This window comes from Neoarius graeffei, chromosome 11 (assembly GCF_027579695.1).
Source record: "Neoarius graeffei isolate fNeoGra1 chromosome 11, fNeoGra1.pri, whole genome shotgun sequence".
Taxonomy (NCBI): Eukaryota; Metazoa; Chordata; class Actinopteri; order Siluriformes; family Ariidae; genus Neoarius; species Neoarius graeffei.
In genome coordinates, this window is record NC_083579.1 from 47,275,672 (window position 1) to 47,290,039 (window position 14,368).

Sequence of the window (14,368 nt, forward strand, 5' to 3'; positions counted from 1 at the left end):
TGGACCTAACCGTGACAGCTAGAATTATTTTGGAGAAAAGCACAAATGGGTTTTCCATTAACACGCTTGAAATGTATACAGGTGCTGGTCATATAATTAGAATATCATGAAAAAGTTGATTTATTTCAGTAATTCCATTCAAAAAGTGAAACTTGTATATTATATTCATTCATTCCACACAGACTGATATATTTCAAGTGTTTATTTCTTTTAATTTTGATGATTATAACTGACAACTAATGAAAATCCCAAATTCAGTATCTCAGAAAATTAGAATATTACTTAAGACCAATACAAAAAAAGGATTTTTAGAAATGTTGGCCAACTGAAAAGTATGAGCATGTACAGCACTCAATACTTAGTTGGGGCTCCTTTTGCCTGAATTCTGCAGCAATGCGGCGTGGCATGGAGTCGATCAGTCTGTGGCACTGTTCAGGTGTTATGAGAGCCCAGGTTGCTCTGATAGTGACCTTCAGCTCTTCTGCATTGTTGGGTCTGGTGTATCGCATCTTCCTCTTCACAATACCCCATAGATTTTCTATGGGGTTAAGGTCAGGCGAGTTTGCTGGCCAATTAAGAACAGGGATACCATGGTCCTTAAACCAGGTACTGGTAGCTTTGGCACTGTGTGCAGGTGCCAAGTCCTGTTGGAAAATGAAATCTGCATCTCCATAAAGTTGGTCAGCAGCAGGAAGCATGAAGTGCTCTAAAACTTCCTGGCTTACGGCTGCATTGACCTTGGACCTTAGAAAACACAGTGGACCAACACCAGCAGATGACATGGCACCCCAAACCATCACTGACTGTGGAAACTTTACACTGGACCTCAAGCAATGTGGATTCTGTGCCTCTCCTCTCTTCCTCCAGACTCTGGGACCTTGATTTCCAAAGGAAATGCAAAATTTACTTTCATCAGAGAACATGAGTTTGGACCACTCAGCAGCAGTCCAGTCCTTTTTGTCTTTAGCCCAGGCGAGACGCTTCTGACGCTGTCTCTTGTTCAAGAGTGGCTTGACACAAGGAATGCGACAGCTGAAACCCATGTCTTGCGTACGTCTGTGCGTGGTGGTTCTTGAAGCACTGACTCCAGTTGCAGTCCACTCTTTATGAATCTCCCCCACGTTTTTGAATGGGTTTTGTTTCACAATCCTCTCCAGGGTGCGGTTATCCCTATTGCTTGTACACTTTTTTTCTACCACGTCTTTTCCTTCCCTTCGCCTCTCTATTAATGTGCTTGGACACAGAGCTCTGTGAACAGCCAGCCTCTTTAGCAATGACCTTTTGTCTTGCCCTTCTTGTGCAAGGTGTCAGTGGTCGTCTTTTGGACAACTGTAAGTCAGCAGTCTTCCTCATGATTGTGTCGCCTACAGAACGAGACTGAGAGACCATTTAAAGACCTTTGTAGGGGTTTTGAGTTAATTAGCTGATTAGAGTGTGACATCAGGTGTCTTCAATATTGAACCTTTTCACAATATTCTAATTTCCTGAGATACTGAATTTGGGATTTTCATTAGTTGTCAGTTATAATCATCAAAATTAAAAGAAATAAACACTTGAAATATATCAGTCTGTGTGTAATGAATGAATATAATATACAAGTTTCACTTTTTGAATGGAATTACTAAAATAAATAAACTTTTTCATGATATTCTAATTATATGACCAGCACCTGTAATTCTGGTTGTTTTTTTGCACACGCTGAAACTTCTGTCCGAAGTCCTGTAAATAGATAAAACTACAACATTTGATTAAAAATTGTCAGACTTTTAATAATTTCACTCAACTATTCACAGAAACTAGGTATAACATGATAACTTTTACAGAGGACAGTCTATACAATAAATCTGTGCGAAAATATGATTTGCTTCCTCAAGCCAACCTTCCTCATGCCCTATTGTATGCAAATTATCTTCCAACATTGCATTTTTGTGTCTTTCTTTCTTTGGTCAGACATTTGGGCTTGAGATAAAAAGTTGTATGAGACGATAGATCGGATTTTCACTTTTCACCCATTTTTCAAGTGATCAAAAATATTGGAACAAATGACGCCATGTTTTTGTTGCCCAGATGTGTCCTGCTAGATTGATCATTTCAACAATTTAGAGTGCTGAATGTCTACTGTTGGATTGAGCCCTGGATTTTGCCTGTGAAGACTGCATTTGTTTTTAAAAAGGATAAACCAACATGAACATAGAAGGTTCTGGGTTCGAACCCATTGGCTGGCGAGGGCCTTTCTGTGCGGAGTTTGCATGTTCTCCCCGTCTCTGCGTGGGTTTCCTCCGGGTGCTCCAGTTTCCCCCATAGTTCAAAGACATGCAGTTAGGTTGGGGCGGCCTTGGGCTGAAGTGCCCTTGAGCAAGGTACTTAACCCCTGACTGCTCCCCGGGCGCTCTAGTGTGGCTGCCCACTGCTCTGGGTGTGTGTGCACACGTGTGTTCACGGCTTCAGATGGGTTAAATGCAGAGGATGAATTGCACTGTGCTTGGAGTATGCACGTGACAAAGGTTTCTTCTTCTGAACAGAGAGCTGTCTATGGGAGAAAAGCAAGCTATTTTGAAGCTAAGAAAAGGGAAAATTGATCAGAGCTAGTGTACAAGCATTGAGTGTGGCCAAGTCAACAATTTGGAATGTAATGAACTAGAAAGAAACCATTGGTGTTCTAACAACCAGACATCAAACAAGTCAGCCAAGGAAAACAACAGCTTTTAATGACAGAAACCTTGTGAGAGCTGTAAATAAAACCCCTCAAAACAACAGTCAGTGATGACATCAACAACCTCCAAAGGGCAGGCATGAAGGCATCACAATCTAGTGTTTAAAAAAGACTTCAAAAACAGAAATATAGAGGCCACAGCAAAAGATGCAGCACTAAGAATCAGAAAGCCAGATTGGAATTCACAAAGAAATACAGACATGAGCCAGAACAGTTCTGGAACCAAGATTAACCCCTACCAAAATGATGGACAGGCCAAAGTAAGGAAGAAAGGAAAGGTCTGTTCATGATCCAAAACACATGAAATTATCGATCAAATACGATGGAGGTAGCGTCATGGGCTGGGCTTGCACAGCTGCTACTGGAACAGGCTCACTAAGCTTTATTGATGTAACATGATGGTCATAGCAGAATGAATTCAAAATCTACAGAAACATCCTGTCTGCCAATTTACAGTGAAATGCATCCAGTCTAATTTGGAGGAACTTCATCATGCAGCAAGACAATGACTGCAAAGACACTACCAATCCAACAAAGTATTTCAGCAGGGGAAAAATGGAAGGTTTTAGACTGGCCATGTCAATCACTAGATTTTAACCCAGCTGAGCATGGATTTCATCTCCTGAAGAGGAGACTAAAGGAATACCCCCCCAAAAAAAAAAAAAACTGAAAGAAGCTGCACTCCAAGCCTGGAAAAGCATCACAAAAGAAGAACGCGATTTCGTTCGGTGCGACGTTTGGTGCGGTCAATTCCTCCAGAATCCTTTTTCTTTGTCCATGTAGTCAGCTACAAACTTTACTTGAGCTTAAAGGTGTCAATTTTTGAGCAAAGGTTTCTTTGTTGGATGACATTTTCTCAGTCCATGGCGATGTAAAACTTGCTTGACTGTCGACAGTGTTCCAGCAGCTTCCAGTTCATGGCAGGCCTGTGCCTTGATGGTTCCTGGGTTGTTCCTAACCAGCCAAACCTTTGCTCTCAACTGAGGGTGACGGTATGGGTTCTCCCAGCAAAGTGGCTTGGCAAAATGCCTACACCTCCCAATGCAACAAAAAAGTAGGAACTTAGATACTGTGCAGACCTTAAATTTTCAGAAGAGTGGTTTCTTAATGCATCACGAAAAAAAGGAATAAGAGGTTTGCAAGTGTAAAGCAAAATCGCTTTTGGTCATAGACCTTCCTCAGCATAAACCCCAGTACACCTCCTAATAACGTTCTTATGTACAGTTGTTTGAACTGATGATCTTGGAATCTGCAGTTGTTTAGAAATGGCTCCAAGAGTTCCTGAGTCGTGTAAATTTATGATTCTCTTTCTCAGATCTGCACTGAGCTCCTTGGACTTTCCTATTATACTGCGTCTTGGTGAATCCAATGAGTGCTACCAAACAAACCCTTTTTATGTTGCCACAGAGAAGCTACCAGATGTAGTCAATCATGATCGGCAACAGGAAGTTAAAAGGCTGAGGCTTTGGCAAGTTAAAAAACACTTTATTAATTCAGTGGTGCTGAAATTTCCACTCTAATTGAGTACATGTATAGTTTTGACCCTGTGTTGACTTCAGAAAACCCAAAATAAATTATAAAACTTGTGCACTGAATTCAGTAAAAATATTACACTTGATGTTTAGTTCTGCAGGAGATAAAGCACACGTTTCCCTGAATTAATTGCTCTGCTTTTTAACTAAAACCACACTTCATTATAGAAAAATACTATACATAACCAAGAAACTGTAAAAACAGCAGCTATTACTCTACTGTTGCATTGACCACTGTACTGTTACCAGATTTGGAGCTCATTCTATAGCACACCTTCCATCCCGTTTCATGCTCCATTAAATTAGGAGGAAAAAAAAAAAAAAAGATAAAATAAGTCAATTAGACTCTAAATTGACCGTAGGTGTGAATGTGAGTGTGAATGGTTGTCTGTGTCTATGTGTCAGCCCTGTGATGACCTGGCGACTTGTCCAGGGTGTACCCCGCCTTTCGCCTGTAGTCAGCTGGGATAGGCTCCAGCTTGCCTGCGACCCTGTAGAACAGGATAAAGCAGCTAGAGATAATGAGATAAGTCAATTAGACAGTTCTGTAGCCCGTCTCCATCAGTAAGCTCTCCAGGAGCAGTTTGGTGTTGTCCTGGATGTAGGGTTGATAGAGCCAGCAGGACAGATACACCATGCAGAGATCTGGGTTAGTTGTGTGGGCCACTTCCCGTAATATGGTTCTCTTAAGGGCCAGCTCTTGCTTGTAAGCCTCATAAAGCTCAGAAGACACTTCAGCTGCAGTGGACAGACAGACAGAGTAAATAAATAAGCAAACATACTGTGCCTACCATATAATAATCATAAGACATAATGTGTAGATCAACAGGTACTTTTACAGCTTCTTAAAATTTAAAGGTAATGCAGAAACTAGATTTAATACTGAAATCATTTTCAATTAATTTGTGGGTCATAGTTCAGACACTGCTATAAAAATATAGTAATTCCTGAATACAATCTTAAAAATCAGTTCATCAAGCATTCTTTGGATAATTAACATTTTCTAAAAGGGAAATCCTTTTTGAAGTGTTCTACATTAAATCTAATGGTTTCACCAGCTAGCCAAAGCAAAGAATCCGTCAAGTCAAGTCTGTTTGTATAGCGCTTTTAACAATAGACATTGTCCCAAAGCAGCTTTACAGAATCTGAATGACCCAAGACATGAGACAATTTTATCCCTAATCTATCTTCAGGGTGCCACATGATGTGTTTTTTCCCTAAAAGGTCAATTTTTCTTAATGGAAAAAGAAAAATTAGTTAATTACCAAACTGCGATGTGGACCAAGTCTGAAACAGTGGTGTTGGTCTTCCTTTCTCTCCATACTGAAATGTCTCCAGTTCACATATCCCCTTCTCAGCAGACACCATTTTCTCCATTTTAGACAGAATGTGGGCCTTTGAAGGAAAAAAACAAAACACTGATTTTATGTACACATTTCAGGGCTTTCAGGGTTCCTAGACTCTGAAAGATTACATGTGCATATTAACTACGAGGCTAGAAATGAACAATAGGCTATAAAATGTCTACAGTCATTTCAATAATGGTGCTTAAACCAAAATTATATATACAGTCATGAGAAAATGCACAAACCCATTCACATCTATGTTTTTTTATTTATCAGGGCCTAAATAACAATTTGGTGGATTTTCACCAACTTTTACAAACAACCTCAGGTGCCCCACCCCAAATAAATAAATAAAAACCCCAAACAGATTTCATTCTCTTGAAACAGTACACACAGAGCCTGGAACTGCCATTTATGATGGAACCTGACATTTCTTTTACTCAAACCATACCAGTTTGTCTACAACGTTCTGTAGTTTGCTGCATTCCTCCTCTAGTTCTGGGTTGCTGTGATATGCACTTCTTTCTGCAGGAGCTGCAGATGAACTCTGGTCCTCCATCATGACCTCAGGCTCCTTCACAGATCTGCTTCAGAAAACATGGATGAGGGTAAAACAGTATTAAGCTTTTAAAAAAAAAAAGTGTCAGTTTATTGTTGCGAGTCTTACTCTTTACTCAGTCTGAAGTTGACTATTTTGGTTGCGATGGTGGATCCTTCATCACTTAGACGCTCCCATTTTAGGATTAAATTATGCCAGTCTGCTGCGTTATCCTTCAGTTTTCTGGCACTTCCAGTCAAGTTGCCTTTTCTTCCAGGGGGTGTAGCCTCTGATTACATGAAGAAACAGAATTGACATTTTTGCAAGAGCAAATTCCCTTGTTTATTTAGAATAGAGACTATAAGAAAGTGTAATAGGTTTTATAGGCGGTCATAAAAAAAGACCAAAGAAGGGAGTTAAAAAGGGGTTAAATTGGGAGTCTAATCGAAACATGTTGGACATTATTATAATAAATTCTAGGCAGAATAAGTGTGCTTTACTTGAGGGGGAAAAAAAAAAAGCAAAGGGAACGAAAATAAAATGGCACTTTGACATTTGTATTCAGGTGTGTCAACTTTGAATTTAACCTTATAGGTACAAATGACAATTCTGAGTGACCATTTTTCTTATTTTAAGATAAATGGCATTTACAACAGGTATTCTCTTGAACTGTTTTAATCTTTATTTCACTGTTTTTGTCCACTCATGACCACCGCATTACCTGAAACAGCTTGTTTCCTGATATACAGTACTGTGCAAAAGTCTTGGCACCCACTTTGTACAAGTTTCATTATAAACATTTATTATGTCTGCATTCTTGAGCAAGTATAAGTTTTTATATTGCCCCCCAAAAAAAACCCCAGAAAAAAAAGGTTTGTATGGCAGTAAAGAAAGCAGCATATTATGTAAGATCCCACTTTTCAGACACAGTGAAGGCTGCTGAGTTTTGCATACAAAAAGAAGCAGCAGCAAGTGCAACAGTCTGACAGGTTCTCTAAGATGATCATTAAAACTCACCTTCTAAAACGTCACAATTATACCTGAAAACTACTGATTTTTTTTAAAGGGTTTTCATAGTAAGTACTGACTCTTCATTTTATTACTTTTTATGTAGAAACGTTTAATTTCATTATTTTTTTGATGGTATCTTTGCTTTACAGCATTTCTTTGCATGCGCATAACATTTTGCACACTACTGTGTCCATGTATGTGTTATGACATACATGTCAATTTCTTTTATAAACCATAAAAATTGCACTAACTAGAGCAGAAACACCAAAGCACAGTTTTTAAAACCATTTTCCTCATCACAGACTTAAGTTATTAGGAAGGAGGAATTACCCCATCATGTTGATTATTACCAAGTTTACATTAGATTTTACACTAAAAATGCCATTTCATACCAGTACTATTTTCCTGATTATACAATAAATAAATCATATTCCAACAAATCTTCAATGTGAAATTCTAACATCCTCAAAACACGAGAACTCACTGAATATCTAAAGACCAGACTCTTTACACAATTAATGTTAAGCATTATCTGTAACAGCTTGTTTCCTGATATACAGTGATGTGCAAAAGTATTGGCACCCACTTTGTACAAGTTTCATTATAAAAACATTTATTATGTCTGCATTCTTGAGCAAGCACAAAAGTTTTTATTTCCAACAAACAACAAGAATAACAACAAAAAAGCTTTATCTTCTCACTAGTTCTTATTTTATTACTAGTGTTTTTAAGCCACAGGTGACGTCAGCATAATTACACAGAAAAATAAAGCCAGAATTAAAGCAAACTAAAACTAAAAATGTGTTGTGATGTTTTTAGACACAACAGCAAGGCATTTCATCCAATCAGGTACAAATCCACACTAATAATCAAATCATTATCAGAATTCAGTGTTTACCAGATTAGTTAACTAGTTATTTAACGACAGTTAGAAATGCTTTCCGTTACAGAAAGCAAGTCAATCTCCTGAAAAAAACAACAACCTACCGTTCATTTCAAACGGAGCTCTGTCTTTAGTATAACACAATAAACCATTAAACTCTCAGTAACCGCTCAACATCTTGTTTATGATGCATGCTGGTTGTCTTTCTCACTCTGTGGTAGATTCAACGCTGAAACACTCGCTACTGCCACCTGCTGGAAGAGACGCACTCCAACAGCTATTTAATCCCCAACTTTCCACTGATGTACCAATCAATAAATCAATTCAGTTTTCTTTATAAAGCTCGTTTAATAAAATACAATGTCATAAAGCTGCTTTACAGAAATTCAGATATAGTGTTATATTATATAGACACGAGTGTTTTACTGGGAAATACACCACTTGTATTTTTCATACGAGCGACATCCGGGACATGGAGAACCAAACCGTGATATAAATCTCTATATGTCATTTGTGAAGAAATCAATGAATTGTTTTGACAAATCTGGGTAATTTTTGTTTGTGAATGTGTCTATATAATAAAAAGAAAATCAGACATTGGCTTGAAGATATGAAGGTTTAATTTTTTTCGCGGTCCGGTTTCCATCAAATCGTGCGCTCTGATTGGCTCGCAAGCGGTCCGGAATCCTACGATACAGACCCCAGTTACGGACCCCGGATACGGACCTCTAGCGACTCGCTCGTTCACAACAACAACAAACATCGTAGCAATTTTTGGCAGCATTTATTTTCGCATTTCTCGGGAGAATAGCATTAATTTTACATCATGTATAGCGATAACGACAGTCGTCACAGCGAAAGCGAGTTTTACTACCCTGAGGAAGAAGAAATAAAAGAAAACATTTCAGGAGAAAGCTAAAAACCTCTAACTTGCTAAAGCCGAGCAAAAACATGGCTGAATCCTGAATGACTCAATTTTGTATAAATAGGGGACTACATAGGCAGCAAAATGTATTTTTTTCTTGCCATGGAAGTGCACTTGTATACCGAGGAGGAAGCAATTTGCATTACAGCCATGAATGAGGATTCAAAATGGCGGCTCGCCTCGGTTTTCCCTTTCGGGCGCTCTCGTTTTCTGTTAGAATTTGGTAAAGAAAAAAATTAATATATTATTTACCAGCTTAAGGTCGGTCCGTATGGTGAAATACCGTGACCTCGGCCTTGAATACTGACCTCGGCCCAGAGGGCCTCACTCAGTACAGGTAGTCATCGACTTACGACTGCGTTTGGTTACGACTGACCGGTCGTAAACCGATTTGGTCGTAAGTCGGCCTATGTTAAATGAACGTAAGTATATTGTGATGTGTAATGATATTGTAATCATCTTAAAGTCTTATTTTATCAACATTTTCTTATTTCATTACCTTGGCTCATTATTTGGTTTAAGTCAAACACTGCATACTACACTGCGTACAGTACAATTCGTTTAATATGTGCAAAACAAAAAATACGAAATACAGGTGTGAAAAATAGAAAACATTTTAGTTTGAAATATACCAAAATACAGATGTAAAACATAGCAAAATACAAAATTTAGTGACCGCTGGCATCACTGGTGCTTGGCTATGGGTCGTCTACATCATCATCAGCTGTTGCAGCGCTCGGGCTGGTGGGAGCATTTGCTCATTTCATAAACCAGGAGCTGGGGCGGAAACTGTATGACGGAGTGTGCGAGGGAGCGTGAGAGAGACTGCGCATGTGCCTGGAGCTGGGGCGGAAACTGTCGTACGCGGTGAGAGGCGCTGCCGGGAGCTGGGGCGGAAACTGTTGTACGCTCAGCTAGCTCAGCTGGGAAACACTTGCCAGTCATAACCAGACGGTCGTAAAGTTGATCGGTCGTAAGTCGCATAGGTTGTAAGTCGACGACTACCTGTACTTTCAAGACCTCAGTCACGGTATTTCACGATACGGACCTCCCAGCTGGTAAATAACATATATATGTACAGTATATCTTCTCATGTTGAAAAACTCACGTTTTTCGTATGAAATACATCGCGGATCTGAGTGACATATTTAACAGTTATTCCATGAAATCGAGTTGTACATAAGCTGATAGCGGATGAGGCGCATAGTGCTGAGTTGGCTATAAGTCATGTATGACGAGATTGAGTGGAATAACTGTTTTATTCTATCCACAGTCACTGGATTTTGAGAAACAGAGCATTTTTTTTTGCAAATTTGATAAATAAAAACTTTATACAAAACGTCCAACAAAATAATTTCCGCTGAGGCAGACTTCTTAAAAACCTATCGATGGCTGCATGAATTGACTTTAGTATTTTTTTTCTTTTCAAAATGCTGTCTTGCTGTCTTGCCAAGGTATAGAATAGTTTTACGCGTTTATTTAATTTTTCCTTGGACATTTCAGTTAGGGCGGCACGGTGGTGTAGTGGTTAGCGCTGTTGCCTCACAGCAAGAAGGTCCTGGGTTCGATCCCTGTGGGCGGCGAGGGCCTTTCTGTGCGGAGTTTGCATGTTCTCCCCGTGTCCGCGTGGGTTTCCTCCGGGTGCTCCGGTTTCCCCCACAGTCCAAAGACATGCAGGTTAGGTTAACTGGTGACTCTAATTAATTGACCGTGAGTGTGAATGGTTGTCTGTGTCTATGTGCCAGCCCTGTGATGACCTGGCGACTTGTCCAGGGTGTACCCCGCCTTTCGCCCGTAGTCAGCTGGGATAGGCTCCAGCTTGCCTGTGACCCTGTAGAACAGGATAAAGCGGCTACAGATAATGAGATGAGACATTTCAGTTATGTAATTTTCAAACTTCTTTGAGCTTTTGAACCAGTCTAAAAGAATTTCAACAAATTTTAATGCTTAAAGATGAAGAATGTAAACAAACCGGCGAAATGACGGTAGCAATTTGTGAAAAATGCTATAATAATAATACTTGAAAAATAAAAAAGATACACTCTTACCATCAAATACTTTCATTCTATATTTTGCTTTTTTGTATTTTTTAGGGTTTTGTTTTCGAGTAGAGTTTTTATTTTGTCCTCGGTTGGTTCAGCAACACGCTCCGCCATTTTGTTTTTCTCTACTCATCGTATATGAGCTGATAGCTTAGTAGTAGAGTAGCCAATCAGAGTGTGCAATTGCTCATATCCAGTGAATGTGGATATAATATCTCCCGATATTTCACTCCGATGATGTCACTCCCAGTGTTTTCCCGCTGACTTGACACGTGTTGTCAAAATGGCGAACCTGTTCAAAATTAAAATACTTTTGATTAACTTGCATATTTTTTGTGGATGTGTCCATATAATATAAAGAACATTACACGGTGGTGTGAAGATATGAAGTTTATCTCTTCGTGTTGAAAAATATTTTCACACATTCACGAATATGTTCACCACTTGAAGATAAACGTCATATCTTCACACAACTGTGTAATATCCTCTATGTATGAGATACACTCGAGGCGGCACAGTAGTGCAAGTGATTAGCACTGTTGCCTCATAGCAGCAAGGTTCTGGGTTTGAGCCCAGTGGCTGACAGGGGCCTTTCTGTGTGGAGTTTGCATGTTCTCCCTGTGTCTGCATGGATTTCCTCCAGGTGCTCTGGTTTCTCCTGAAGACATGCAGGTTAGGCTGATTGGTGGCTCTAAATTGTCCATAGGTGTGAATGGTTGAGAGGAGAAAACCTCTATAATAATCCGGTAGAAGGCAATGGGAAACCACTACTGTAATGTTCCCTAGATACTTTGACGGCTTTGTCAGAGTGGCCATGTCACTGTAGTGATATGCCAAGATGGATGGATGAGACATTCTCAGAATATGGTGACAAACCTGACCTTTAATTTATTATTAATTTTAAGCCTTTATTTGTCACATGTACATTAGAGCACAGCGAAATTCTTTCTTTGCATTTAACCCATCTTAGGTCAAGGGCACTTCAACCATTCCTGCTGGTCCAGGGAATTGAACCAGATATTTCACCCTCTACCGTGTATAATATTAAATGATTCCAGGAATCTGGAGGAATTTCGGTGCATAAAGGACAAGGGCGCAAGCCTAAGCTGAACACCTGTGATCTCCAATCCCTCAGAGAGCGCTGCATTAAGAACCGACATTCATCTGTTTGCTGATATAACCACATGGGCTCGAGATGACTTTGGCATATCTTTTTTATTTTTCAAGTATTATTATTATCGTGTTTTTTTACAAATTGCTCCTGTCATTTCGCCAGTTTGTTTACTGACCACTAGAAAAAGGGAAGCCATGGCCTAAAGATTAGAGAAGCAGCTTTGGGACCAAATCCCTTCATATCTTTCTTTGAGGAACCCTGTTTTTAAACATTTTAATCATTTTCTCACAAATTTGTTGTCAAACCGGAGATCCTCGGGCCATCTTTGCTCATCAAAGATGAGGTCTTTCCTGGATACTGGTTTTGTATCAAATTATGATTACAATCACCTGTTGCCATCACCTGTTTCAAATCACATAATTTGTTTTACCTCGTTACTCACCCTAAATTGCCACGTCCCAGCTTTTTTGGAATGTGTTGCAGACCTGAAACACAGGAATGGATGTCTCATCTCATCTCATTATCTCTAGCCGCTTTATCCTGTTCTACAGGGTTGCAGGCAAGCTGGAGCCTATCCCAGCTGACTACGGGCGAAAGGCGGGGTACACCCTGGACAAGTCGCCAGGTCATCACAGGGCTGACACATAGACACAGACAACCATTCACACTCACATTCACACCTACGGTCAATTTAGAGTCACCAGTTAACCTAACCTGCATGTCTTTGGACTGTGGGGGAAACCGGAGCACCCGGAGGAAACCCACGCGGACATGGGGAGAACATGCAAACTCCACACAGAAAGGCCCTCGCCGGCCATGGGGCTCGAACTCGGACCTTCTTGCTGTGAGGCGACAGCGCTAACCACTACACCATCGTGCCGCCCAGGGATGGATGTATATTAACAAATGAAATGAAGTTGACCAGATAAAACATGAAATATCTTGGGTTCTTAATGAAATACAAGTCAAAGTCAATTTAAAAATCACTGCTTTTTTGTTTGCATTTTCCATACCAACTGGTTAAAAATGTTCTGATTTGGGGTTGTAGTAACAGTAGGACAAAATCTTCTGCACTTACCAGCTGACAAAGATGGTGAACTGGTTTGAGCATCCTGCCCTCTGTTGTAGCAGCTGGTATCTGGTGAGGATAAGCTGGATTTATGAGCAGGGAAAACAGCCAAAATTCTCATTATTTTGTTGTTGGCTACAAAACCATCACATAAGGTGTCTCTCCCCTGTCAGTGAGAATAGTTGGGTGCAGTCAGTGTGCAGTCACTCCCTTTCAGGAGAAGGTAATATGTCTTAGCAACATGTCTACAACATGTCTGCCTAGTTTTATGGAAGAGTTTGGTCATGTGAAATTATTGCATGGACAGAATGTTCATACAGTAGGTAATTAGACAGGCAGGTAGGGCCATCCAATCATTTCATTTGGACTACATGAAATGATTGAACAGGCTTTGTACAGCCCTGCTACTGCCAAAGGTGACAGATTTTCTTTTCTTTTTATTGTCAGAGCATTTGACTTATTCACTGCTGTTGGTCTGTAAAGAGAATTTCAAGAAACATAACAAAATGCCTCTAAAATAAATTGCCTACCATAACTTTAAGTACAAAAATATTTATACAAATTAACTAATAATGTGTGCTATATTATGCGACATATTGCACAGTCCTGGCAAGATGGTTGGGTCCATAGTAAGGGGGTTGCACTTTCACATCCCAGAAATGTTTTTGTTTATGACAGCACACAAGAAAAGAACAAGTATGGATTTCATGGATGGGTGAATAAGAAAAAATTCTCTCTCTCTCTCTCTCTCTCTCTCTCAAAAAAGAAAAAATGGCAGCATGAGTTAAGTATGCAAAATTGCATCTACATTACATTACATTTAGCAGACACTCTTATCCAGAGTGACGTACAACATACCCAGGGCAGCCCGGGGAGCAGTTAGGGGTTAGATGCCTTGTTCAAGGACACTTCAGCCATTCCTGCTGGTCCAGGGAATTGAACCGCCAACCTTTGGCGTCTAAACAAACAACAAAAGTTCTAGAACAATGTCCTTTGGCCTGATGAGATAGAGGTGGAGATGATCCATGTTACAAAGCAAATCACCACAAACACCTGTCAAGTATGGTGGTGGAGGGGTGATGACTTGGGCTTGTTTTGCAGCCACATGACCAGGGAAACTTGCAGGCATTGAGACAGCAATGAACTCCACACTTTCTTGCGACCAATGTGAGGCTATTTGTATAACAGCTTAAGC

The 14,368-nt window shown here is 39.9% G+C and overlaps 1 protein-coding gene across 2 annotated transcripts; it reads right to left on the reverse strand.

The window, feature by feature from the left end:
• Positions 1-4,177: 4,177 nt before the first annotated feature.
• Positions 4,178-8,249, reverse strand: cinp (cyclin dependent kinase 2 interacting protein). Of its 2 annotated transcripts, none has more exons than XM_060933025.1 (5): positions 8,128-8,249; positions 6,259-6,418; positions 6,043-6,175; positions 5,511-5,640; positions 4,178-4,983 (listed from the first exon to the last, which is right to left on the reverse strand). In XM_060933025.1, the coding sequence occupies exons 1-5, from the start codon at positions 8,132-8,134 to the stop codon at positions 4,781-4,783; spliced, it is 633 nt and encodes a 210-aa protein (XP_060789008.1). In that variant the 5' UTR covers positions 8,135-8,249; the 3' UTR covers positions 4,178-4,780. The 2 variants fall into 2 exon arrangements, with proteins under 2 accessions (XP_060789008.1, XP_060789007.1); XM_060933024.1 differs by having other exon boundaries at positions 6,043-6,178.
• Positions 8,250-14,368: the final 6,119 nt, after the last annotated feature.